At 31.6% G+C, this 27335-nt stretch overlaps 4 protein-coding genes and 2 long non-coding RNA genes across 27 annotated transcripts in view; 4 read left to right on the forward strand and 2 right to left on the reverse strand.

Annotated features, from left to right (window-relative positions):
• The window catches only part of LOC100749565 (alpha,alpha-trehalose-phosphate synthase [UDP-forming]), a 39542-nt gene extending 19674 nt beyond the window's left edge, over nt 1-19868 (reverse strand). Inside the window, exons 1-3 of one of the 3 annotated variants that reach the window (XM_033321300.1) lie at nt 19844-19868; nt 15485-15590; nt 5264-5420 (exon numbers count right to left, since the gene is read on the reverse strand). In XM_033321300.1, the coding sequence (XP_033177191.1) occupies nt 5264-5420; nt 15485-15590; nt 19844-19853 (273 nt within the window). In that variant the 5' untranslated portion in view covers nt 19854-19868. Of the gene's footprint in view, nt 1-5263; nt 5421-15484; nt 15591-17443; nt 17546-19843 lie in introns of those variants that run through there. The other 2 variants (XM_033321299.1, XM_003490257.4) reach the window with 2 other exon arrangements.
• LOC112213003 lies at nt 3749-4540 on the forward strand. The gene is made up of 2 exons (XR_002946864.2): nt 3749-4154; nt 4317-4540. It is a non-coding gene; the product is annotated as an uncharacterized LOC112213003 (long non-coding RNA).
• On the forward strand, nt 9449-14146 carry LOC117151777. Of its 2 annotated transcripts, XR_004461897.1 has the most exons (3): nt 9451-10886; nt 12045-13596; nt 13883-14146. It is a non-coding gene; the product is annotated as an uncharacterized LOC117151777 (long non-coding RNA). The 2 variants fall into 2 exon arrangements; XR_004461896.1 differs by lacking the exon at nt 13883-14146 and having other exon boundaries at nt 9449-10886; nt 12045-13797.
• On the forward strand, nt 15588-23754 carry LOC117151120 (E3 ubiquitin-protein ligase TRAIP-like). Of its 14 annotated transcripts, none has more exons than XM_033321304.1 (9): nt 15588-16296; nt 16840-16896; nt 18916-19250; nt 21922-22073; nt 22197-22574; nt 22648-22749; nt 22815-22934; nt 23011-23257; nt 23339-23754. In XM_033321304.1, exons 4-9 carry the CDS (start codon nt 21961-21963, stop codon nt 23621-23623), a joined length of 1245 nt encoding a protein of 414 aa, XP_033177195.1. In that variant the 5' UTR covers nt 15588-16296; nt 16840-16896; nt 18916-19250; nt 21922-21960; the 3' UTR covers nt 23624-23754. The 14 variants fall into 14 exon arrangements, with proteins under 14 accessions (XP_033177195.1, XP_033177198.1, XP_033177196.1 ...); XM_033321307.1 differs by having other exon boundaries at nt 16865-16896; XM_033321312.1 differs by lacking the exon at nt 16840-16896 and having other exon boundaries at nt 15666-16076; nt 16176-16296.
• On the reverse strand, nt 23609-25451 carry LOC105680897 (poly(U)-specific endoribonuclease homolog). Of its 5 annotated transcripts, XM_012386757.3 has the most exons (5): nt 25369-25451; nt 24829-24861; nt 24585-24747; nt 24085-24517; nt 23609-24022 (listed from the first exon to the last, which is right to left on the reverse strand). In XM_012386757.3, the coding sequence occupies exons 1-5, from the start codon at nt 25442-25444 to the stop codon at nt 23765-23767; spliced, it is 963 nt and encodes a 320-aa protein (XP_012242180.1). In that variant the 5' UTR covers nt 25445-25451; the 3' UTR covers nt 23609-23764. The 5 variants fall into 5 exon arrangements, with proteins under 5 accessions (XP_012242180.1, XP_024224103.1, XP_024224100.1 ...); XM_024368335.2 differs by having other exon boundaries at nt 23609-24006; nt 24585-24861; XM_024368332.2 differs by having other exon boundaries at nt 24585-24861.
• Nucleotides 25154-27330, forward strand: LOC100747568 (zinc finger MYND domain-containing protein 10). Of its 2 annotated transcripts, none has more exons than XM_033321302.1 (8): nt 25154-25207; nt 25643-25751; nt 25821-26107; nt 26201-26403; nt 26458-26627; nt 26710-26847; nt 26925-27157; nt 27231-27330. In XM_033321302.1, exons 2-8 carry the CDS (start codon nt 25668-25670, stop codon nt 27310-27312), a joined length of 1197 nt encoding a protein of 398 aa, XP_033177193.1. In that variant the 5' UTR covers nt 25154-25207; nt 25643-25667; the 3' UTR covers nt 27313-27330. The 2 variants fall into 2 exon arrangements, with proteins under 2 accessions (XP_033177193.1, XP_033177192.1); XM_033321301.1 differs by lacking the exon at nt 25154-25207 and adding an exon at nt 25445-25574.
• The last annotated feature ends 5 nt before the right edge of the window (nt 27331-27335 follow it).

Below are 27335 nucleotides of genomic sequence, written 5' to 3' on the forward strand. Positions count from 1 at the left end.
TAACAAGAATTGCGGTCAATTTTCTCAAGAGCAGTAACAAAAGAATGATGGAAAATTTCCAATAAGAATTAAATTTGTAATGCTAATAATATGGTGCTCTATTTTGAACTTCTTCCTCTGGAAGTAATAATAATTCTATAAATATAATTCGTTGAATTCTACGTTATGCAATAATTTATGTAATAAATTACGTAATTCTAAGTTATAGAAAAGTAAACTGATTTCAAAAAGGGTAGTTTCTCATCAATATTCTATCATATTATTATCCAATTATATTTATTGGATATATATTATAATTAAATATTCCTAACACGATGTGAACGAAATAAATTACAAATTTGCGTGAAAATAGTTGATAGATATCAAAGCTGGTAGAAAAGAACAATTCCATCGATTTGTTAAAAAACTAGTTACACGGTGTTGGAATCGAAGATTCTTTTCAAAATTCGAATGATTCTTACATTCGTAGTAAAAACATAAACAATGTTTCTAAACAGATACAAAGGGCAGACAAACAAAGATCATCGCTTATCAGTAGGCATGGCCAGGCACAAAAAATATTTATGTATATAGCGTCAGTGGTCATCGTGAACAAGTCTAATCAAAATTAATTCTCACGATAATACTTTTTGTTGGACTTTTTTTAGAATACTTTTGTTGTTATTGGACGCTGGCTACCGAGGCTTGTTCAAATTGATAAGTAAAAACTGAGGAAGAAAGAGATCAGGAGAAAAATACCAGTCATTACGGAAGAGGAGTGTTTGAGTAAACTACAAATTATTCTAATCACCTTCTTGATGAGTAATTTCACTAGTCTGGCAATAATTTGATATGATAAAACTTGTTAGTTACTCGTTGTTTCTTTTAATTCTATTATAGAATGATTCCAAGTATTTAAACAGAGACTATGTTGAATTATTTAATTTGCTATTTCAAGAATCTAAAGAAATTTCAAGAGTCTAAAGGAAATTTAAAGTAAACTGTTTAAACTAAATTGGAAATTTGGAATAGTCGATTCTAAAATATTTTGAAATTAAATTGAAATAAATTTGAATGAAATTGTAATGAACATTAGCGTCATAATAACAATGTTTGAAATTGAAGATTGCACGATTCTGCAGATTAATCACATCTAAAATTACATTCCAGAATTATAATTCCAGCGGAGAACGTTACATAAACGCGAGTTTATTACAGGGAAGAACATTTATTTTACGAGAAGCCTCTTTATTCACAGGCGCAGTTCAAGATAACAGTGAAACTTTTGGAAGTTACCACTAAAAGCTACAAATCGATGGAATATTTTTTTGGTAATTCTTATTTTATTTAGATCTTACAAATACCGAACACGAATAAATCAGACGTGGCAGCAAGAATAAACTATCAATGCCAAGGTCAACGCGCACACTATGATATCAGAACGTGTATAGGCAAACACATTGCGTGGGTGTTAAATGAGGAAGAAGATCGTTGTCACATAATAAAATCGTGACAATATATTTGAATCATAGCTCGTTATGTGCCTTCGTCATGTTAACGGCAAATTTCAATATCCACATAAAACTGATTTCTACGAAATATCCTTGAAACGTTTCTTTCCCTGAATGAATCATTCGTGCAGAGTGTAAGTTTAAAGACCGGGCCAGATTGTTGACATGTATTTCTATTGCAAATGAATCGAGAAAAAAAATTATAAGAAAAAATGTTGCACTGTCTATTTAATTGCAACATGCAAGAACAGTTATAAGACTATTCTTTGTTTTTAATACTCGAATATTTGTAACAAAATATATTTCATTTATTTAGTAAGTTTCGTTTATTTAATAAGTTTCATTTATTTATAACTAGACAATTGTTTGAAATCAGTATTTTAACAAATGTAGAATTCTCCAAGTTACATAAACTGAGAAAGAAGTGTAGAAAAAAAGAACATTTTCAATATTTACATTTAATTTTAGTCTATCTAGCTTCAATGTCCTTTGGAAATGATAAACGAACAAAAATACACACTACAGGAACGAACGATAAGTAGATATGCACACTTTTGTTTCGTTCTGACATTTTCAATGTAAACTATGAATCCTCAGAACGGTATAGACTTATTTTTTATAATTAGGTTGAAATCAGTAGTCAGGAACTATTCCATAAGAGAAATTTTCAAAAATTATAGGTTCATTTGCGATTAATACGGAATCAATAAGTCATCCAAGAGAAATTATTAATTCTATGCTAAATACACAGTCATATTCATATAAATATGGACCAATACTTTATTACCTGATAACGCAAATAATGATAATGAATCTTTACCGAGAAATGCAATAATTACAGCCCAACATTCGCTCGATATTTACAACAAGCACGTATTTTCATAATACTCATGTATTAACTAATCATTTCTAAAGAAACTACTCTAGCAACCTAAATAAGCACCTAAATAAGCACCGAAATATGCGACTTCCGATAAAACTCGTAGAATCCCTTTGTTTAAAATCCATAAATATTAGGTCGTCCGATAAGTTTCTTTCGTTTCATAAGGTGATAATAGATGAACGATAATTTCTGTTTTATATTATTTTATTGAATTAAGTATGATCCATTTTGTTACGTTTCTACTATTATGTTCGTGCATAATTCGATAAACTAATATAAAACAAAAAACATCGTGCGTCTATTATTTCCTTATAAAACGAAAGAAATTTTTCGAATAACCTAATACATACGAAAACGTTTTATTGACAATGTATCATCAAATTCAATAATATTTTCTGCGAAAACCTTTAGCCATTTTTCACGAAGATTTCAAAAAATTTTCATAAAATCTCTACAAAAGATACGATCTTCCGGAAAAGATTTATAAAAAACGATAAAAGCGAATGGAAAACTAGGTTAACACGGAGGAGAGATGGTCTCGTGACAATTTCACCACAATCGGAATTCGATATTAGAATTGACCGATGCACCGGAATCTATATTATACCTATGAGCTAGGGCGAGCTTAATTATAAAATACTTTAGCCGGTGTCAATCGTGATAAAATCTCGAGCGTGGGCGAGGGAGAACGATAAATTATATTTAACGTATTTCCTGGCTAGGCTAGGAAATAAATGAGTTTCCCGTAGAGAGTCGCAAACCATCCTCTTCAAATCTTCTCGAACTTTGACTTTCCCACCGAATCCTTTAGAAGGAAAGTTTAGCAATTATATAATTAAAAAAAAAAATGGAAAAAGAAATTTTAATTACTTCTTTGCAAATATGCATAAAGTGAATGAAATGCATAATAAAAGAATATTTATGGAAACAAAGAATTCATAAACTAATTAAATTATATCTAAGATAAATATAGAAATAAGTGGCAAGTAACAAATTAACCCGCCTTTGGAATTGAATAAAATTAATAATAGTGATGTCTATCGGTAAATTTAATTTATTCGTAAAAAATAATGGAATCTATTACATTCTATATTTTCGAATTGAAAATTAAACGTCGACATAACGAAGCATAACAATAGATAGTATATAATCACATAAATCACAAAAACAAGACTTCATATGTATGAGAAAATATTATTCTTTATTTTTAATCGCTGTCGAATACCCATCGGACAAATTGCAAGGAATTTATAGGGGTTCATAAAAAAAAAAATATTTTCAATTTATCTTTCTTTTAAAATCTGGATTGTTCTATTATTTCGATTATATCACTTGTTCGTATATTACGATTACGACTGTATTGCATTATATTGCGTCTCATAATTACACGCTACCGACACGCGAGATAGTTCCTATAATTATCGATTGGCACGAGTGCGACACGCGGAGAGATTGAAGAAAACATGCGTTCCCTTAAAAGAATCATATTTTATTTTAGTTCATAGCTTTACGTATCAGCCGTATTCGAATAATGTATCGAACTGCATCGAGTTTCCGCGGTTAGAATAGGATTACTAACTTCGCAAAATGAACGTATAATGTAAAATTCAAGCAGTTGAACGGATATACTTATTCAAATATATTTAACCTCGTTGCATTGTAATGAATTCGCGACAATGAATTCGCGATAATGAATTCGCGCGGTAGTCATTTAACGGAAGTCATCATAGTTCTCCGAGACTGACATCTCAATCACTCGATAAAACCCATAAAAAATTCAAGTAAAATTTCTATCGATGATATTCATAGCGTGGAATTATCTTTTACTAATTTCCATTTCATTTTACTATTTTTATTAGATAGTAATTAAATAACGAAAAAGACAAAATTAATTTTTTGGCTAACCACAATTTCTAACAGGTTGATTTTCTTTCTCTTTTTAGATTCTACAGGATGAGAACGAACTATAGTTGTGCTGCACTATAATTTACACAAATTGGACTACGTACTTGTTCTCAAAGTGATAACATACAAGATGAATTTTTACACTTGTTTTTTTCTTAATAAAGTGAAAGTGATCAAAACATGATATATAGATAATACAAAAGGAAAATATTTGCTTAAAATTACGTGATTCTTGAAAACATATAAATCTTACTTCATCCAATTTTCCATCCAACGAATAACTTTATATCATTAGATATTAAAACCTTCTATCTCTTCCACAGCTTTTTACATCAAAATTCAGGCCGGAGCTATTATAAATTTCCCCAATGATGTAAATAGTATCTCAAGCAAAATTGCTCGACCTTGATATTTGCTATGCGCGTTATCCTCATTTTTTCATCAGAAATTCATTAACAATGTAATCAACAGATAACAAAAGACATTTTCGCAGCGATCTGTTATAGATATTCATTCGACAATGTGCAACCGTGTTCGTCGTAACAATTACTGTCGATTAATAGCAACGTTTCTCCATAATATCGTTCCCATCCGATGAAAATATCTTCACGCGCACGTTATCGTCGTGTATTATTGAAGGCGTAAAAGATCGACGTAACTTGCAAAAATGAAGATTCGTAAACAGACGATGTTATGTCTTTTGGTATCTTTTGTTTCAAACGTTTGCTAACGTCTCGTAATATACAATTTAACTTCGAAACTTTTAAGTAAATATTTTTAACTAGACCATTCGAAAATTAAAAGTTTACGATCTATTGCTAATAATAATGAAATAACGATGAAAATGAATGGTGTTAAAAAACATTCTCTAGCAAATTTCACCTCGAAATATATTACATTTAAATGTCAAATTTTCGGGTAACCTATTATTTCGTCCACTCGATGAAAATTGTGTAAGAAGAAAAGCGCAAAAAAAAGCACCTACCTTGCTGGATAGAAGACCAGCAGTCGGTGTACGATCGTTAGGGTCGGACTCCGGGATCGGTTCATTCGGGTTCTCCATGTGCATACCTGGCCATCCAACCCACACTCCATTTCCGCTTATAACCACCGGTGCTACCGCTGTTACAAGACCTCCAGCACTAAAATGAGGAAAACGTACCAACGTTATCAGAAGAAGGTGTCACCAGGAAGAGAGCAAATAGAAAAAGGTGGCGTGCGTACAATGGTATGCATACAATAATGTGCGTACATGACAAATATCAGTATATGTAAAAGTAGAAAACTCAGTCTTCACGAGCAGCTCATAGAACACAGACGATCTGTTTGGATCTCACTTGGATCTATTTACTTTCTGAGACCATTTGAATGGTTTTAAAATACAAAAAGAATTTTAATGGCGTTGGAAAAAGTATAATTTTAACAAGGTGGAAGAACGTGTTATGTTTTGAATAAACTTGAGTACAAAGAGTAGGTAAACATATTTTTTTATAACATGTGTTTTAGTCACAGATCTATGTTTCATTTCTATTATATTAATTGCAATCGGATCGAAGTACTTTTAAATAGTAGAAGATTTAGTATGTCTGAGTATAACTACATAAGACCATATAAGCACCTAAGTCATGAAACACATGCCAATCTTGATTAAAATATTTGTACAGCTGCATTCTGGTTAAACTCATAAAAAAGACAATGTAATTTACATTTCTGCTATGTGTTCCAGAGTTATAAATCAACAAAATGAAGAGCGGATAGAAAAGAGGACGTACAAATGCTGATTTTGGACATCTTTCAACAAGGAACCCGAACATTTCGGTGAAATTTTAGAATAAGACTATCTAATAGGAAAACTACGTTATTTCAACATATAATTAGTAGATAGAAAATATTTTTTTCTCGCTTTTTACCACTTGATACTGAAGCACTTATATAATATAAACCTGATCAAATTAGACCTATTCCATAATAATAACATTTTATAATAAATAATATGATTTCGTTTTTATTCTAAATTCACAAATATCTAGTGATCCATAGATGAAAGTGTAAATGATAAAGGAAAAAAGATAATGTACAAATATTTTTCTTTGATTACGCGTATTTTCTATCAATTTTTAACAGAATACCAACAATTTCCGCCTTTAACCAACCGTCTATCGTCTATGTAATAATAATAAAGATAGCGACAAAATCTATGAAAAAAAATAATCCCATACGTAAATATAAAAGATCACCGAGTGGTCGTCATCGGCGTATCAGGCGATAAGACGAGAATAATATTGAAAGACGTCTTCGATCAATTCTGTAACGGTTTGCCAGGGAACACACACACACACACACAAAAATCACATACAATCATATTTACATAATGACAAATACACGACGATTGTATCAATCTCACGAACGTATATTCTCGGCTTTATATAATCGAACGTATCCAACCACTTTTAACCATTTTATCATCGTTATTAAAATTAATCTAGATTAGTGAAAACAATTGCAAATGTGGCGTCATTAAATTAGAAATATGGAAAGATGGTAATGTTGTGATATTTTGAAATCACTTGCATAATGCCGCATCTTTCAATGAGATGCACCTGTGAAACTTTCATAAAATTGTTAAAGACTTTGAGGAAAATATTCCGCGATTACCGACGTTATTTTATATTCTCTTATGTAGGATTATCCATTTAACACGTTGGTCGCCACGTCACCCATATCTATGTGACGGGTATACCTCGGTGGGGGGTGTCACCCAAGTATGGGTGACGCTCTTCTTGTTCGAGTTAATTAACACGGAACCCGCGCTCGCGAGAACATTGAGAATATCAAAAGTATAACATGTACGCTTACTACTACAAACAACTGTTGTGAAATTCATCTATGAACTATGTCGAATACTGATTACTCGTGTTAAGTCTGTGGTTTAGTTTTGAGATAAGTTCGGCTTCTTATCATTCTAAGACAAAAAAGCTTGTCGGCTAGTCCGAATAGATCCAGGCACTGCGAAGGTCTGTCTAGATATGAATTTCTGTGAGGTGTCTTGTTGTATCTTGATTGCTTTTCTTATTCCTTATTCTTGCATTCAACGTATTCGTAGCGGTGCGAACCAGAATCAGGTAACAGCGACAATCAACTTAATCAAATCAAATAGAAAGCGATCGATGACAAATTTTGAAGTACGACGTGAAGGAAAATGTTTAATACGCTAAAAATAATAATTACCGAACGAAATAGAAAAAGGGCCTTGAAATTTATAACAATTTGAACAGTTTCATTGTAATTCGCTAATAACTCCAACAGTTAAATACGATTTTAGATAAGAAAAAAAAATTACATTGTAATTAAATTTCAGATAAGCATAATCCAGGATATCAGTTATTAAAAAAAACATTGAGCTACATGTAAGAACAGAACCGAGTGTGCTTGCTTACTTCGAAGCTTCGGGAGCGTACAAACATATGAAATCATCGAGCGAAAAGTCGCCAAGCTCGCTGTCTTAACGATCATCTTCTTCTTATTGTGACGCCAAATTTGAAGTCCTTTGCCTAATTATATTTCTAGCGACAGTTCATAAATGTGACATTTGATTGTAATAGTGAACGTACATGTTTCACTATTACCGGACTCAATGTTCTCGCTACCGCGCAGGTCCCAAGTTAAGTGAATAACCCTGTACTACTAGAACATATATACTACTATGCTAACTATCAATAGTCCTGTCCTCGTGTTTATCAAAATGAAAACGATTCATATATCGATTCATTTCTCATTTCCTACGCATGTGTATGTTTGGATTGATTCTTAATTACGCGGCTGTTCCGGGTTGGCCGTAATTCAATATGCCCCTCTGCGACCTCAACCTACATATCTACCCCAAACTCAATCCACTCGAAGATCTGTGATTGGACTCGAACGTGTGCCGACTACATTGACACTGGCACGCCATAATTATAAATTTGTAATAAAACTTGGCTATCATTCAGCACGCCCAACAAAAAGGCTGAGCGAACATCTGAATGGCCTTTCACCGAAAAGTAGGTCAAATCAAACAACTTCATTCCCTTACAACTTTTGTCATTTGTGTACTTGTGTTTTTATCTTAATTCGTTAGAAGTTGCTACTTGGTTATTTAGAATTTATATTCTTTTGTAATAGTAACGCAAAAGTTTTAATTTGACACTTGTAATTTGATATAGGTTTCCAGGGACGATAAATTTTTAAAATTTGTATCAAATAAGGGAAATTGAATGTTAAAACTGTATTCTCTATTACAGAAGAATTTCATTTATTAGAACGAAATTTAGTTGTATCATTAAATGAATTCCTAGTACCAATGAAGTAGAAATATTCTATTTCATAAGTAACAATTCTTCGAAGACTCCAATTGTATGAAACATTTGTCTTCTAACAGATTTTTTAATTTCCACAAACTATATTGTTTGAACTATATTGTTTGGAAAAAAAATTGTAATCTTTTATTTTTTTTTCTTTCTTTCAATTTCATGATTCTGAAAATTATTTCTCTAACGTAGGGATAAAATACTTCAGATATTATTACATTGATACATTTAAACCTTTCAGTTCTTTCTTTCTCTCGATGACTTTTAATGATAAATAGACAATACGTAACTAGACGTAAGAATTTTGTTGACCAGGGGCATTAATGGTACCAACACAAAAGCCATTAGTATATGCTATTATTACCATTGGATTACTCAAATATGATCTATTTTGAGAATGCCACAATTTCAGACGCGTAAGTGTTTCAGCTCGAGTGAAGCACTCTCGAATATCATTACTTGCGCTCTTCAGTATGTAACGATCGCGTTTGAAAAAGTGACCTCCTACGTTCTTGTTTACCACACATCGAGATTTTCATACAGGACGAAGAAGAGAAAATACACTCGATTGACACGGATGTTGACGGCTGTTATTTTTAAACGTGCCAGATTAACATGGAAAATGACTGATATCGATAACATATTGTACTTTATTTGTGTTTAATTGGATTAATACACGGTGATAAAATATTCAAAATAATTCGGAAATTGTGACGTTGAGTTGTGGTGTTGTTGAAGAATTCGAACAAAATTTTTTAATTGATTCAACCCATTAATTCTGTTTTATTTTATCGCTGATTTGTTATTCCTTTTAATGAAAGAGTGCTTTGTTTTTCTTTCAATTTGAGAACGATATTTACGATAGGTGTAACGATATTTGTAATTATTAAAAGTTTGATCTAGAGATGAAAATACAACGTTCAATGCGAATGTTACGTAATATTGTTAGACGTGGAGATTTCAATATCAGTTCCTGACTTTCAAATGAAACTAAGTGCTTATATATATTATACGTACGTGTATATATTTCAAGACGGATTAGCCAGAGATGGATGACGTACATCTTTCATTAAACGCTATAAATAACTATTGTAAGCCAGAAACAAATACTATATTTTATCTGCTTCGTAGCCAACATTTGATGTGAATATGTGACAAATGGCTAATTATAGACTCTATTTAATCACTTATTTAATTATTTAAGAAATTGACAAAAATTGATTCATGATATGCTTAACAGTAGGTTTAAAGAGATTTCTCCTAACTAATCTGTTTTACCAGACCTCAGTCCACTAGCTCTTTGAAACATAAAAAGAAAAATATGCAAATTTATTAAGAATTCTAAGGAACACAATGAAAATCTTCACAAATAATTTTACCAAGAATTCAAACATTAATCTAAATGTACAATCCTCTTGTTTCAAATTGTTTGAACATCTGCTTTACATCTTAAAACCCACGTCATAAACTACTACCAATAGGTTCCTATGTAATTGTCTAATGTATCTAAGTTGTCTATAATTAAACAAAATTTGTCAGAGGTAGTATTACTATTTACAGAACGATGCACCCAACCACTCGCACGAAAATGTGTACGAAATATAACTTTGTAGTATAGTGCAAATTAAATTGCAAATAAGAATACAACTTGACATCCGAAGTGACAATGAGAAAAACATGCATACGCAATCTACCTTTCTTTGAAAAGGAAGAAAAAGAAAAAATTCACAATAAATATGTACTTAGTTATTAGTTAATCTTATTATCCAAAAATCTAAAAATCATTATTATTAAGAAAGGAAGATGGAACATATCAAGGAACGTATAAAAATGTCGAATACACTGACAAAACAATGCCCTATCTATCAAAAAAGAAAAAGGGATGTATTTGATGCGTAGAGACGCGCGCACGTCGCATCCAATTTCAAACAGTAATCAATTCCACCAGTGACGAAGTTCGTGTTTTTCCATAACATTTATCACGACTGTGCCATGCAAATCGGGCACGTAACTACCGCAACAATCGCGATAATATATGTATATTACACAGCGCACGTAACACGCGCAGCGGACACGCGGAAAGCACGTGGCGAATATCTTGTGAATGACTGCGCGCGCGTCTACTTATGTTGTCACTACGGTTTTTATCGTAAGCCACCTAAAAGATGATTGACTCTTATCGTTATTTGAGGATTTCTAGTCGACGAATATATTCAGTCTCGTCGAAGAATAAGTGCAATTAACAAATGTTAAAAATACCAGGTGATTTTGAAGATCAAAGATACTCTTGAACAGATATCATTATCAGATGAATAATATCACGTAACAACGTAGAAAAAGAATCGCGAAGAAAGAAGGAATACCTGTAGATAAGAATGTTTAACAAGCGCAACATGATCGTTTTTCATATAACGTACTATACGTGATTCGAAAAATTTCCATGGAATTTTTGCTTCCCGCCATAACGATTACGCTATCGTTCGTGTAATTCGTTTTTCTCGTCGCTTCTGCCTTTTGTTTCATGTTTACTCAGAATCTTTGTAAGGAGGATTGTATAGCTAATTTACAGAGATAAATCTTAATTTCTTTTTACTTTTTTAAATTGTGATAACACGAGAATTGGCATTTTGGACGTTGACGTTGAAATATTCATCGTAATGTATAATGATATGCCTGTCCAATTTGACTTCTGTGCAACGATGACACATCCTACTCATGTTATTATGTCCGTCGACCTATCCATTACGAACGTTGTTTGTATTTAGTTCTACGGGTCCAGTTACACGACTAAACGACACACTTAAATATTATTTACGGCATATTGAATATGATCAACATCCATCTTTACGGGAAGTAATAAATGATTTTTGCGATTTTTGTTAACAATCAAATTTCGTTTCAGTTTTGTATTCCCGATAATGGGATTTCATGCTCGTATATATTGCATCATCAGGAATATAAAGTTAAAATTGGAACGCACTGTGTCTGGTACATTACAACAATGCGTATCTATATTCAATACAGTCTATTGATCTTAAAGTCAAATGCGGTGCAAAATTGCGTCGTTTGTCTGCAACCGTTTGTCAGCAAACTGCCGGTGTTTATGCAAATTCATATCCTCCAAAGCACAGTTAAAAAAATGGAACCTAATAAGAAATACATTTCATCCCAAAAATATTATAACGAGTACGTGACATGTTTTATATATCGTTGAAATATTATAAACTTTTTATTAATATATTTTTGTACATTTGTATTTCCCACAAATGCATATACATCTGCAGTTCATTCAACAGAAATAGTTTAACAAATGAATCGTATAGTAATAAATTGATCGTGCAAAATGAAGAGGAAAGCGTATGATTATGTTCCATCGCTCTTTTTGCTGTCACGTCTACAATTTTTACTGTTTGTTTACAGTTGACAGTCTCTTAATCTCGACTCTGAACAATCTCAACCGAGTCGATAACGGTGTACATATTCATTCCCACATAAAACCACCACAGTGAAGAAACAGCGAAGAGAAACGACAAAAACTCGCACAATATTCCTATATTTTCCAATGGATTATTTCTTTTCTATATTTTACGAATGTGGTTAGATTAGATGCCTGAAAAGAAGTTTATTTTCCTAAGAGGGTGAAACGACTGGGTGGAGAACGACTACTATTATCTCCTTGATTAATTATTTCAATTACTGGCAGTCACGCACGCTTGTCTATTTTTTGCCTGTTGTTTATTAACAAATCAGACCGTGATTCATGCAAATAACCAGATAAGATACTCGACTTATGTCACTGAAACAAGATAACGGTTGTCTTTGCAGACTGTCATGTGTTTTGAAATATACAAAGACACAACAAACACCTTCTATGTAGTCAGTTTCGTACCGTGAAACAGGGGTATGTTCGTGCGAATCGGCATATGAAAACAAAGATGACGATTTATAATGTTTGAAACCGTAAATCACGAAAGCTATTAAATTGTCGCGAAATGATTTTTCGATGGTAGATAGGACGGAATTGAAACACGAAAGCAGCTCTATTTTGTAGTACATTTTTATTTATATGTACTACATATATCGTACTTAATATAACGAAAAACGATAGTTAGCACGATTTAATAATAGACGAAACATTATAAAACTATTGCGAAGAAGAAAGAGGCAATTGCTTCAATATTCAATGGGAAAGCTTGTTCAAATATCCAAAAACTGAAGTTGAATCCATATAATGAAATACACTTCGATTTATGAATTTTATTCCATTATTCTGCATCATTTCGAATGAAATTAACCAATTTTGCTTCATCATTCTGAATGTTTGTAAAATCTCTTTCAAGTGTTTGTCACCGAGTTAATAAAAAATTTATCTTGTTGACTACATATGTACACTGGTCGCCCAATTTACGCGGCATTTTTTTTACGGGGTAAGTCATAACACAACTTACGCGATAATTTTTATGCGGTCAATCGTATCAGTGGTGTATGAGATAAGGACAAAAATACATTACGTTTTGCTAGTCATCATATGTGTACATATTTCTTCTTTAAAAACGAATAAAACGAATCCACGCGGGTGTATATATATGCTCCGAAGATGACATTTATAGATTCCGAAAAAATGTCGGTATTTTTTACGTTGTATCGAAGAAAGCAAAGGAATTGACAAAGGTTATTGCATATACACGCGACATATTTTTATGATCACAGGTTTCCGCCGTCACGAAGTCGGAGCAAATTCGAAAACTATTGAAAACAAAGTAATTCAACGAATGGGGAAAATACATCGATCCGGAGAATAAAAAAGTTCCGCAGGACGTGTTCTTACGAAAAATTTCGTCAGCGGTTTTGCCCTATATAGAAGCGAGCTTTCCGACGTAGATCACTGCGCGTGATGTGTAATCGTATACTATTTTTTCTCCGACCATAAATAAACGCTGCAACCGAGAGCAACATGCATCGATTACTAATTGTAAGTCACAATTGGTAATTTTACTTAAGAGAAGTTCATAAAACATCCGACGACGTTATAAAAAGAAACATGTTACATAAAAAAATGATCTGACGCTGTGGGAAATTATAACTAATCAGATGATGAATGGGAATCTATACGATTGAATACATTAGTATTTTTAGCCCTTTGTAGTCGATTATAATATATATTTAAAACATATTCTCTTGCGTTATAATTTAACTTGATAAAAATATTTCAACGTAGGGATACTATTAATTGAAATATGAACATTAAAATTAAACAGTTTCTGATGACTTATCAAGTGTACCAGTTGGAATAGAATGTCACACTCTACTGAAACTGCGAAGGGCTGACTTGTGACGATGTAATCTACTAACCTACATACAGTATTGGGACATGCTCCGACAGCGAAGGACTTAATAGTAATGATCTAATCTACTGATGTCTATGCACAAGCACTTATCTGAGCAAACGTTTGGAATTATTTCTGTAATATTGTCATATTTTTGAAAATATGATGTGCAATAAATATTATATTATATTACTTTTAATATATCTTTTTAGTAATTTCACTATATTTGAATATAACTGACAGAGAAAATATATCAAATAATTAGCAATATAAACACAAATTGCCTATATTGGTTTATAATTAAATGAATTTATATTATTCATTTAATTCATACTTGTAATCTTGTACTAACAATAAGAACATCTTGTACTTGAGCAAAGTCCATCAATGAAATAAAAGGCACACTAACTGCTCTTAACAGTATACAAACATGACAATTTATTGAACTCTATCGATTACGTCCAATTAGCATGTTAACAGTACCACTGCTAAAATCGACCGAAGGAAACTTCACTTATGATATAAAGATTCAATGTGATAAATAGATTTAATAACTGATTACATTAAATGATCTATCGTCTTCGATCAATTCAATTAATCAATTTTCTTCAATTTAATCTTTTCTTGATTCGCTAATCGTTTCGAACAATTAGAGTAAAAGAAAGTGATAGAAACGGTCCAACAGTATCTTCCATCAGATATTTGACCGTAAAATATGAAAAAATATTTTTAGTAACTATATTGAATATTGATACAAATAGGGAATCTACGAGTCCCTGTTTTGCCCTTGCTTTGCGTCAACAGTTCTCCGTCGATATTTCTATTGGCTTGTTTACGCAACGGAATAAATTACCGCACTATTGCATATTCATTTAGAGGAATACTATAGACTTTGTTGATCTTGCAAATCTGTCAATAACAAAACGCTCCGCAATCGACGCTTCTACATCGCAAATCAATGTCTTAATCGCGACCAACTCTTTCACATTTTCCATCCTTTACGAATTGAAATTAAATATTTATTACACAAATACAGCGGTAAGTTGGAATGTTAAACGTTAAAATATTATATTTTGTAAATAAAAATTGAAATTGTATGTGAATTTGGGAATTAAAAATCTGATTAAAAATACAAATTTGTACCTATCACACTGGCAACTCGATATCCATAATAAAGCAAAGGGTTAGAAATGCGAAATAAAACGAGAAAAATCGAAGAAATGTATGAAAATAAGAAATGACAATAAAAGATCAGGGTAATCGAGGAAACGTTAAATAACGATGAGGTAATATCACGCTCCATCCGCGGTCAGGTCGCATTGCAACGACCGCGAGTAACATGCACCCACGCGTGTACCTATCGTGCAACGACGAAGCGCGTTCGCGCGTGCATGACAGGTAAATAGTGGGAAAACGAAACAATAAGTGAGGCGTGACTAATGAAATGCATAGACAAAGAAAAAAGGAAGGTAACAGAAAGATAATAAGAGAATAAAATGAGAAAGAGAAAAGCTTGTCTGGCATACTACTAACCTGGCCTTGCGTTCCAGCTGACCGGTCACCTCATTCCTCTTCAGCACGAACGGCAACCTGTTGCTCACGACGATCATGCTCCCGTTGGAGGAGAAGCTACCGGGTTCTGTAGACATTTTGATGTTCTCTGATCAACTGTTGCAAACCGTGTGTTCCGTAGAAGAAGGGAAAAAATGACACCGCGAGTAAGTAATAAGTGTCGCGCGACTCCACACACGAGGATCTCTCCTCTTTCTCTTCGGTTCGTGTTCTATACGCACGGTCACCGGTTCGACAGCGCTGTTCTGCTATACCAAGTGTCGCGTGTCACGTGCGATCACGTGTGCATGCGAAACCGAAGTCGAAGGAGAACCGCGCCAGTTAGACGGTCGATCTGGCTAGTAGTCTGTCTCTCCTCGTCGTCGAGCGCCGCGCGAGATGACACTTTTCACTGTTCCTCGTGTCGTTCCCTTTACAGCTGCGCTTTAAAAGCGACTGGATGGCGCGTGCCCGCGTGCAGAACCGTGTCTTTCGGTTTCGTTTGATATCTCGCTTGCTCTTTGCCCTGTTTGTCTTCTCCTTTGTTTCTTTTTCGCTCTGCGTTTAAGTAGTGGTGAGCGAGCGTTTCTTTTTGGTTCTATCGTGAACTCTGATTATCCGTGAGATACGTGATTAACTCACAGTGACTGATTCTCTTTATCTTGTCCTTAAGGGCGGTTCGGATGCACAGCGACAACAAAGAATAATACAAGACAGAAATAATACAGAGGGCGAGTAAGAAGGGGGAGACTATAATGGAGGGAGTAACGCAAATCGATTTACACCGGGTAAAGGTACAATAGGAATAAGTGAAAGCTTAAGAGAAAGAGAGGAAGAAAAATCCTCTAGCGGTTGATTGGTCCGTATGACTGTGCCGCGGTGCGTGGCCAAAGTAACACTGAAGTAATAACGCCGCGTTCCCCTGAGTTTATTCGTGTTAGCCGTCGCGAGGAATTGGTCCAAAGTCTCTTTCTACGATAGTATCAATGATGGGGCCGCGACCTTTTGACTATACCGCGGTTTCCCCTCGTGCAATCAACCACCACCACACCATCATCATCAGTGTCGTCGTCGTCACTACCACCGTTACCATCTCTGCATTCAAAAACACTACCCCAGCGTAATCATATGTAAACATACAGATACAGCGTCTCCCTCTTCACTCTACTCTTTCCCTCTTTTTTCCTACCCCTCTTTTCTTCCTCTCTTTCTATGACGACGCAGCGTGTCGTCGCGTGTCGTGACAGACGATCAGGGTTATCTCCTCTTATCTTTTAATTCTCGGATAACACTCGCTAATGGGACATCATGTACGTCGTCGGCGACGTCGTGACCAGCTGTACACGTTGTACCGGCATCCAGTTGTCAACATGTACATACGTGACAAATAACCGGTACTACTATATTATTGTTGTGTCGCGTTAAACACAGCCTATGTTATACCGAAACGGGACCGACCAATGCCAATTCAAGCGGAACTCGACGACAAGCAGACTGTCTGTGAACCAGATCAATCGCTATTCTTTTTCGTTCTTTTTTTTTTTTTCGTTTAGATCGTATGAAAGAAAAATGTATATATCTCTGTTACCGACAGATGAAAACGGCCGATGTAACGCGGATGCTGATTACGTTTTTGCAGGATAAATAATGATATTTAGGTAACACAATTATTACATGTGTTACAATTGTTACATTATATTTTTTATCGAATTTCTAATCGGTCCTCGTATAAGTACTTAGCAAGTTGTTTTCCTTTGACTAAAGTCGAATCAAGCAGCGATTAAAGGGGCAATTACGTAACTAGCAGAATGACTGTAAGCAGAAAGGCGTTGAAATCTATAGTGGATAAAATTGGGAAGCTTTGACATTCTGACCTATGCCGTTAAGGCACGTATCTCTCATGTAGATAAGTACCAATCGAATTGTTTCAATGTGACGTACCTTCCTGGTAAATATTTGAGGTCAGCCTGGACAAAGTTGCATGCATTTCTCGTTTACCCGAAATAAACGAGATAAAAAGATTATGTCTACATGCTGGCGATATGTTTCGTACAGTTTTATTCAGTGCTTGGAGAAGCATGACTAGTAACAAAAAATTCCAACGGCATGGAAAAAATTAAATAATAAAAATTAATACTATGGAACTACTATCTTCATATTCTTCTTCGTTTACTCATGCAGTTTCTATTCTCCAATAAGAAAATTTGTAATGGAATAAGATTTCATACTACAACGTACTCGTCCAATAATCTGGAGAACCAACGTATAATAAGTAATAATATAAATTCACTGTTTACGAAGAAGAATATTTACTTTTGCGAACATAATTTCATATTATCTCTGAGCACGGCGATAATACAAATTCGAGTAAGCTGCTCGAAAAATCACTATTTAAAAAATCCGTAATCGTTGTCACTATTTAAATAATGGAAATTAAACCTCATAGATAATTTGTCACGACAAAGGAACCTTGAGAACAGATATTTATAACTATAATCAGTAGCTAAATTCTAGTAACGTAAATTAAAATTACAGCTACTATAACTTGACAAATCGAAGAAAGAAAAGGATAGTGAACATTTTTACAGATATTTTTTCTCTCATTTTGCTCAACCGATATTAATGTTATAATTGCAGGACTCATAATGAAAACAAAAAATGATCTGGTATATCTTGACTTATTTTCATATAAAAAGCAACCGAAAATGTTTACAGTATTTTATAATACTATAAAAATCTTTATCATGGGATCCACAATTTCATAATTTAATTAGATATATTTTTTCTATTATGTAATTGAGATCGTACCGATTGTAAGATCGCTTCTAGTATAAGTCATTTAAATGTCGCTAATTAAATAACGTAATTAAATAATTAAGTCGTTTAAGAATCATTGTTGCTAGCGAAATGTACTGTGGCTCAAGAAAGTATTAGAACACTTATGCAAACTTTTAATGAATACATTGCATGTATTATACATTCGGGGATTGTATTAACAATGTTACGGAACACGACTAGCATGATTATATTAGTAAAATTAAAAATGAATTTAAAAATGTAAACATGTAGAAGTTAGAAAATACTTATTGCACGCAGAACTTACCAAAGTATTTGAACAAATAATTATTCATTATATTAGTATATCACAATATTTACTGAGACCATCTTTATCACTAATTAATAATTATACATTTAAGACTATTATTCATATCGTATACTAATTTCTTACTAAATATATATTTCCAATAAACGTCTTGTAACATACTAATATATTTTCATACCGGTTTCAAATTTTATCGATATAATCATGATAATATAAATGTTCCATAAACGATAAGTGTTCAAGTGCTATCGTGAACCGCTATAAATTGAACTAATTTGCCTGACTGTACAGAGAATCCCGAACTTTTCAGTTGAAATACTGTCTTGACGTTTCTCGAAGGAGCAAGGGATAAAAAAGACGTTATCATCACGTTATCGTCACGTGCTGGTGTTAGCTAATAAGAAGCTAGAGTTAGAGGATAATGAAGAAAATTGGCACGCGTCGCGCACGCGGTCCAAGTTTTACTCCATTCTAAAAAAATCGTTCCGTTGGAATTTAACTAGTTGAGAGACAAGTGTCGCGTTGCGAACAATACACAACTGATCGTATTGTATACCCGGCTCGACCATGAGGAACTGGTAAAAATCAATGACGCATGGTTGGAAATTAGACGCTGCATCATCGTCTAAACTTACTCTATTTAAAGTATGTACATATACCAACATAAATCTATATTTTTCGCACACTTTTGCGCACCGGGATACGTATTACGCAACATACTTCAATATCAGGTAACCAAGAAAGTCCGTGCCGTTTCTAGGTTTATTTCTATAAATTTAAAACGGCATAACCTTTCTTGATTATCTAATATTTCCCATACTTACAATTAAATGATACACGACAATAGTCTCACTGATTTCAATTATCACTTCCAATATTTTTGTCGATTTATTTAGAGTACTATACTGAAAAAGCAAAATCAAACAAATAATGTTGTATGTAGATTATTCAGAACAATCATATAACTTTCATTTCATGTATCTGTTTAAAAGAAATAAATATACATTAATAATTTTCGGATGCAAATTGTTCTTATTATTCAAAATAATGTATTGTACAATTAATTAAATTTTTGTTATGTTTTGAGGTTTATAATATGTTTTTATAACGTTCTACATTACATATTATTACTTCATAACAATGTACCGAAGTAATAATGTGGTAAAAAAGCAATGTCAGAAATGTCAAGTTTGCAAAAACACGTGGATAGGGCAAAAGCGATATTAACATTTTATTACCTTCCTCCATAGATGGAGTTACTCACACAACATATTTACGTAAAGTTATAAATAAGGAAGAAAACTGTAGTTATTAATGCAATTATATTTTTTACAAGAAATAGTAATTCCTTCTGATTCCATAAGATTTCTATCAAGAATTTCGGGTCCCGTCGTAATAGTTCGTAAAAATCCGGCAAAATTCGACAAGTTTCGGTGTAATTCGGTAGACATAGCATGTGCGTCGAATATAAGCGCGAAACCGGTATGTATATTTTTTGCTACTATACAAAGTAGGTTAAAAATATATGCAAACAATAAACGTATAGCACAAAAATATTTAACTTTTTACAAGTCACTGACTTCATTGTATATATGAAGCAGCGTAAAATTCTTAATATTATTAAATCCACAATATTTAATATCTTTTAAATTTACGCAAAGATGATAACTTAATATAATTAAAAAATCAAAGAAATTTGAATTTGAATGTTTGTTTCATGTATTTATTTTATAATTGCAAACAGTTCTTCTAATAATAAATATTAAAAGTAGATTTTTTGCGAAAAAGAATTAATGTAATAAGCAATGAAAATATAATCCAAAGATTCAACTGCGTTTATGTTAAAAATATAATATATAAAAAATTAATACAAGCTATGCTGGTAATCATTGAAAAATTGCATTAATATAATTCAATTTTTCAAATAAAGCAATCGTAATAAATTACGAAAAATATTCTTTTTCAGAGCATTTTTACTGTATTTTTATTGCATTTTCGACAATATACATACAGAGAACGTAGATCCTTCAAATAGAATAGTTATTTAAATCTGTATCGTAAATGCGGTTGCCGTTGAATTTACGCTCACGAAAGAATCGTTTAACCAACAAATGGCTGACATCTAGCACGCTGAATATTTCAAAGTAAAAAGCGATGACAATTACACCGAATGATTAATATACATACAAATGATCACAAAAACAATAGAACATATAGAATGACAGAATCGTGAAACTCGAGATGTGTACCTAATTCAAATCGATCTGCTATTGTCAACTTAGTACATACACCTTTATCCGAGTTAAGACGACATTGACACCCACCTCAAAAAGACAAGCTTCCTCGTTTTATTATATATAAACGGCAATGTTAAATAGACTATTAATTATACACTACAAGTTGGCAATATTTTGTTAAAGAGTTCAATGCTAATTCGCGCACTCACATGTATACCGGCAATCCTCCGGTACTGGCTAGTGTTTTTACGAGAGACGTTCTTTCGAGAAGGTACCACTGGTAACTGGTTCCTTCTTCGCGAAGTTTCGGATAGCTGAAATTGCAAGCCGAATCGATTGTTATGGCCTACAATATGACTGGCAACTAAACAAGAAACCATAGAAAATTCCCTAGGAAACGTTGCAAATTTTTCTATCTCTAGTCAAATTTCTATTTACAAATATAGGATCTTGATATTGCTTTGTGACATAAATGACACAATAAAACTAATATTAATTGCATGTACAGATATTAAAAGAAGTTGTTACATTTGCATCTTTATTTACATTATATTTTTCAGTAAGGAACAAGAGATCGAATTTATCTTTAACAATAATAACGATTATTATATAAAAGTAATAGTTTACTTAGATTGAAATTTAAATTACTTAGATCTTGTAAATGCAATGTTGATATTGTACAGAAAATCATATATCTCATTTTTAAAAACTAAGTTAATATATTAATATATTAATTTCCATTATATTTCTACTATATAATTACTTTCATATTCAATACACAACATGTATTCAGTTAATTTAAGCGTCGTTCTATAAGCAAAGTTACATATGTGATAAATTCATTTGCAAAAATAGTAAATTTAAACTTCATAAAAATATCTGTGGGGTAAACGGACATCCTACTAATGATGTTTCGGGCTATATAGTTTGATGGCACATGTATAACCCTTTTGAAACTTAAGTCATCTCGAATAAGAACATAACAAATGTATTTATGCTAGATTGATATTTTAAATTAGATTAACATTAAAACTTTGTAAACAGTAATAATAAACTAAACGTAAACTGATCTTTGACAGGTATTTCTATGATCATTGTTTATGAAATTTTGATGTAAAATGAATATCATTTGCTCTATATGTAGCGATCAATTAATACAGTCTGATAATATTTTCTATACGAGATGTGGACACGTATTTCATCTGCATTGTTTAACGTCATGGCTTGAAAGGTGAACAAATATTAAAAAATAATAGAACAGGAAATACCTTGTTAGAGAGTGTAAAAGTGTATAAACTTCCAAATTTATTTTTTTGCCATGACAATATTCATAATTGTAAGTTGTTACTTTCAGATCAAAAAGCTGTCCACAATGTAGGGAGAAAGTTACACAGAGTAAAATTCATAGGCTTTATTTTACATTTTCAAGCAATGACCTGACAGTTGAGACTCAAGGCTCGACATTGCAAGAAAAAGTAGACAGATTGAAATTTCAAATTTTGTTAAAGGAAAAGGACATCCAATATTATTCCTCAAAAAATGTCACTTTAGAAAAACAAAACGCTGGCTTAAAGCAAGAAGTTCGAAAAGTAGAGAGTGAGATTAACAAAAAAAATGCAGCCATACATGCTTTGAAGGAGCAAATAAATTATTTCAAAGAACAGAGTTCTCACTGTGATAATCTAAAGAGAGAAATTAGTCGGTTAAAAAATAAGATTGAAGACCTTAGGCCGTATGTAATTATTACATGTACATATATCATATATTTTATATTATTACCTATATCAATTTTTTGCATGTTTCAGAATACAAGTATTATTACATGCTCCTATCAGTGATGTTAGTAAAATGGTTGGAAAAACTAAAGATCCTCAAACACTTACTATGTATATTTCTATCATGAAAAAGTTAGTAATGTTCGAGAATATGTTTTAAAAATTATTATACTATTATTAACATACTATATTTGCAGAGAATTAATTGGAAGATTTAATAAATGTAAAAAATTACGCATGAGTGTCAAAAAGCTGCAAAAAGAACTTTCTAAAGTTAATACAAAATCTGATACCTCATTAGAACAGTTAAAACGAATGTAAGATTTTAAATATCTATTCAATGTGGTAATTTATGTGAATGGATATTATATACCAATATTATTATCACCTCAGGGACTTAGAAGAAAAGCTAGCATTTTCAGAGAACAAAAATATAGCATTACAAAAACGAGTTAATGAATTAGAAGAGATACTTGACATCAATGAGCAGAGTAATAGTAAATTAGAAATCCAAATAGCAGAAAATGTAAACAATATTTCTATAAAAAATCCAATTGAAACAACATCAAAAAAACACAGTCAAGACATCTCAAATAAAAATTCTATATCAAATTGCACTACTAAACAAAAAACTGAAAAGGTTTGAAATTGAATAGAATAATACTAATGAAAGAAATCAAAATCAATGGTTAATTACATTTATCATGTATTTCTTTTATAGATATGCAATGCTAAAACCATACAACAAAAAATACAGGATTGTCAAACAGATAATGATACAAGTGATTTAGAACTAGATTTAATGGATTGGAACTCCTCCAAGAATTCTTCGGTAGAGTCTAAGAGATTTAAATTGTCAGTAGATGATATAAACGTTTCACATACAAGTCATAACAATAAATCCTCAAATAGTTCTATATCAAAGAAAAGAAAAAGAAATAATACCAAAAAAAAGATATCTGACTTTGAAGACAAACACAATAGTAGTGTGATTGATCTTACCTAAGGAGTTCCTATAACTACTGCATATTTTTTTATATAAATCATTATTTATATTTTAAAAGTATATATAGTATTTTATCATTATAATTAATGGATCTTTTCTGAGTTTTAGAAAAATAAAATATTCTACTTTTATATTTTTTGGTCACTTATTTGATTTATGTTTAATATAGGAAAACATAGGGAAAGCAGTTCCAATAAATTTTGTACCATTATTTTGTAATATGTATGTCTGAACATAAAATTTAAATCCTCCAAAAGACAATTGACACCTTTTATTTGGTCTTGTAAAAAAACAAAGTGTATAAAGGGCTATTTCTAATTCTGGAGTGGTTCCAATGAACATGGATGACCTTTTACGTTTTCCAATATAAGTGAAATATATTTCTAAAATGACAGCTTTCTAAAATTGTTTTCAAGTGATTTAATGAATATTATTAGTTTATAATTTGCATTTCTACTTACATTAACAAATTCCTGACTATGGCCAAATCCAAAATAATTAATTTTCTTTAATAATTCTCCATGGGAAAAGAAAATCCAATTATGCAGCCCTATAATACCTTTACGTGGTTTTCTTTCTCCTATAAATACATGTTCAAATCCAGAAGTACCATTTATATTTTTACTCCGAGAATATAAATGAAACCAAATTTGTTTTAAAATATCTTTATAAACGCGTATGTCATTTTTAAAGAACCCTTTGACCGACAAAAAGTACATAACATGTGAAATTATATCTGTTTCCATTAAATTATCAATAAATTCATTCTCTTCTAGATCTTCTTCCCTTGTTATGACTTCTGGCTCATAAGTATCCAATTCATAATTATCAAATAACTTTACAAGAGATCTTATTGTTGGTATTAAAAATATTTTGGTCGATATATTTAACAACCTAAAGTTATAAAAACTAATTATGTTTGAAATTATTAACAAAAAATACCTTTAGAAATAGAAAATACCTTTGTGGAGCATTATCAGTAAAGTTTTTAAAGCTCATATTTCCTTGATAATTTATATACACATGGTTGAATAATTCATGAGAAGACATATTAAATAATTCTTCTGATACCATCATTAATTCTACATCACTTGTTAAAGACACGTTTGCAGCAGTACAAAAATCTATGAGACGAACAAATATACATAAAGATATATAAGATGAATAAATAATTAAATGTTGTTTTATTTCTGTTTTGTAATTACCGCCTATTTGATAAGTTGTGAAAGGACTTATGCCTGAAATATTTAATATAGCTAGGATGTAAACAGAAATTTGAAACATCTTATTTAACATTTTTCTAAAATAACATATTTTAGTTTTAAATAGTAAACAATATAGGTTATGTCAAATGTTTCCTCGTTATTTGAAAATCTTATATTTATTATGCATATTTCAATGTAAAATAAAGATCATATATACTGATAATTAAGATTTAAAAAATAAAAAGTGGAAGTTTCCACTTAATTTCAAATTGAATAATTGATCATTTTTATAATGTGTAATGACTATTATGTAATTTATTATACAAGAAAGTTGTACGAAAATTAAAAAATTTGTGTAAAAAACCTTAAATAAATAAAGGTATCTATTTTTAAGGTGTAAATCTTATAGTTCAAAGGTAAGTAAAACATAAGTAGAATATGATTAATATTAAAAAGAAAATTATTTTAAAATATTGATATAACATTAAAATTCAGTTAAAAAAATTTGTATTGTAATTTTCTAACGTTATACTTAAAAACTATATATATATATGCAATAATCACTGCAGGGTATCGAATATACGGAATACGAATTTTGTTTACAAATGGTTGACATTCATTTATGGTAGTGCGTTTTTAATCATAAAAATGTCAAATCGAATGGAATATATAATTTCGCCGTGGGAAATTGAATTATATATACAACATCTACAAATTTCGGAACTTGAAGATATTGGAACGAAAGGGTTAATTTTTCTTAAACATTACAAATATTTCTTACACAATATAGCTATAACTTAAGCATTATTTTCAGCTGGTTTGAATTTCATAAAAAGTTGATGTTATTAAATCAACAAAGCGTATTAGAAATTAGCGGCTTGCGAGAAGAAAGTACTAAGGAATGGTTTGTTTCTTTTAAAAAGGTAAATAAGATATATTTTAATAAAACATGCAACTATCTGTTATGTTAATATTACTTTCTTCCCGTATAGATTCCTGTCCTTATATACGAAGCTATACAAATTGATATATGGAAGCATAAAGTATTTCCACTTTTGATCGAAATAAATGAAGAACCAAAAAATACTTTTATGCTTTACACTGTATTTTATCACGAAGATATTGCCGTTTCACTATTAGAAAACGTGTTGTTTCATTGTGAAAGTGCAGAAACTATAAATGATTCTGCTCTTGACCTCGTCGATTATGCTGTTAAATCTGTATCTTTACTCCTCGATATGCCTGTCATCGAAATTTATGAAAATGTAAGAGACCCAAAGTAAGTGAACTGACACTCGAATTTTTATGTCATTTTAGTAAGAAAGTAATATTCCACATGCTGAGTAGTAATGGTAGTAATTGTTGCAATTAGCTCATGTCTTGAAGAAATATTTGAGAAAAAGAAAGAATTTGAATTTGATATTGGTATACGTTGCATTTCGATTCTCCGTTACTTGGCCGAATACGTAGATAGTTTACCATTGTGTGTATTATCGCGATTGTTAGCTACTCATGATGTGCCCTATTTACTTGCTCAACTCATTGAAAGGCATCCGTGGAAAAAGGAAAGTAAAGGTAACTATCATTACATAAGTATAAGAAAATTCAATAAAACTGTTTACTCTTCAGGTGAAAATATGATATATAACAGTGGTTGGAAAAAAGTGAAATCAGGTGAAGAAGGAAAAATTTCTAAAATAGAAGGACAAGTTTGGCTTGGTTTAAGGGAATTATTGCTTAATACAAAAAGTGCACCTTATTATGAAATTACTGATCATAGGTTTTCACAGTTATTAAAAGTATTTTAACATTATACATTGCATTATATGTTTAACATTATATGTGTTGTGTTCAAAGGAAAGAAATTATGTTTCGCATTAGTTACAGAAATATTTACACGAATGTGTACTGGATCAAATTTCACCTTTAATAGATCTAAAAAGATGGTTAAATTATTTAAGTATATCATCACCTAATGGTAATGCATTGCGAGCAATAAATGTGGAACTTATACCACAGGTTGAAAGTTATCCAATAAAATATTTGTTTAAATTTTTTAAAATATTAAGCAAATAACCAAATTGATATTTTACTAGATAAAATCGTCAATAATAGAGAAATATCATAAGAAGTGGAAAAAATTAGCAAAACATCAATCAAAATTTATATACACTACAGACGTTGATTATATTAAAAATGCTGCTCAAATTTTAAGCGATGCATATGATTTGGACAAACTGGATTGCATTGATGTTAAAGAATGCTCTTTATGTCATGAAGAAGCAAAAAAACGTTGTTCCAAATGTAAAGAAGTTTGGTACTGTGGAAGGTAAAGATTTTTTTCATATGTTTATAAAACAGTACTATTTTTTACTAAAACTATATCGGATCTATTATTCCAGGGAGTGTCAAGTAAAAGATTGGGTGAAGCATAAGAATATTTGTGACAAGATAACAAAAAGCATAGAATGTGAGAAAGACTAATTTCGAAATTTTTGTCTGGAAAA

The sequence above is a fragment of the Bombus impatiens genome, unplaced genomic scaffold, assembly GCF_000188095.3.
Source record: "Bombus impatiens unplaced genomic scaffold, BIMP_2.2 scf_0418, whole genome shotgun sequence".
NCBI classification, from domain to species: domain Eukaryota; kingdom Metazoa; phylum Arthropoda; class Insecta; order Hymenoptera; family Apidae; genus Bombus; species Bombus impatiens.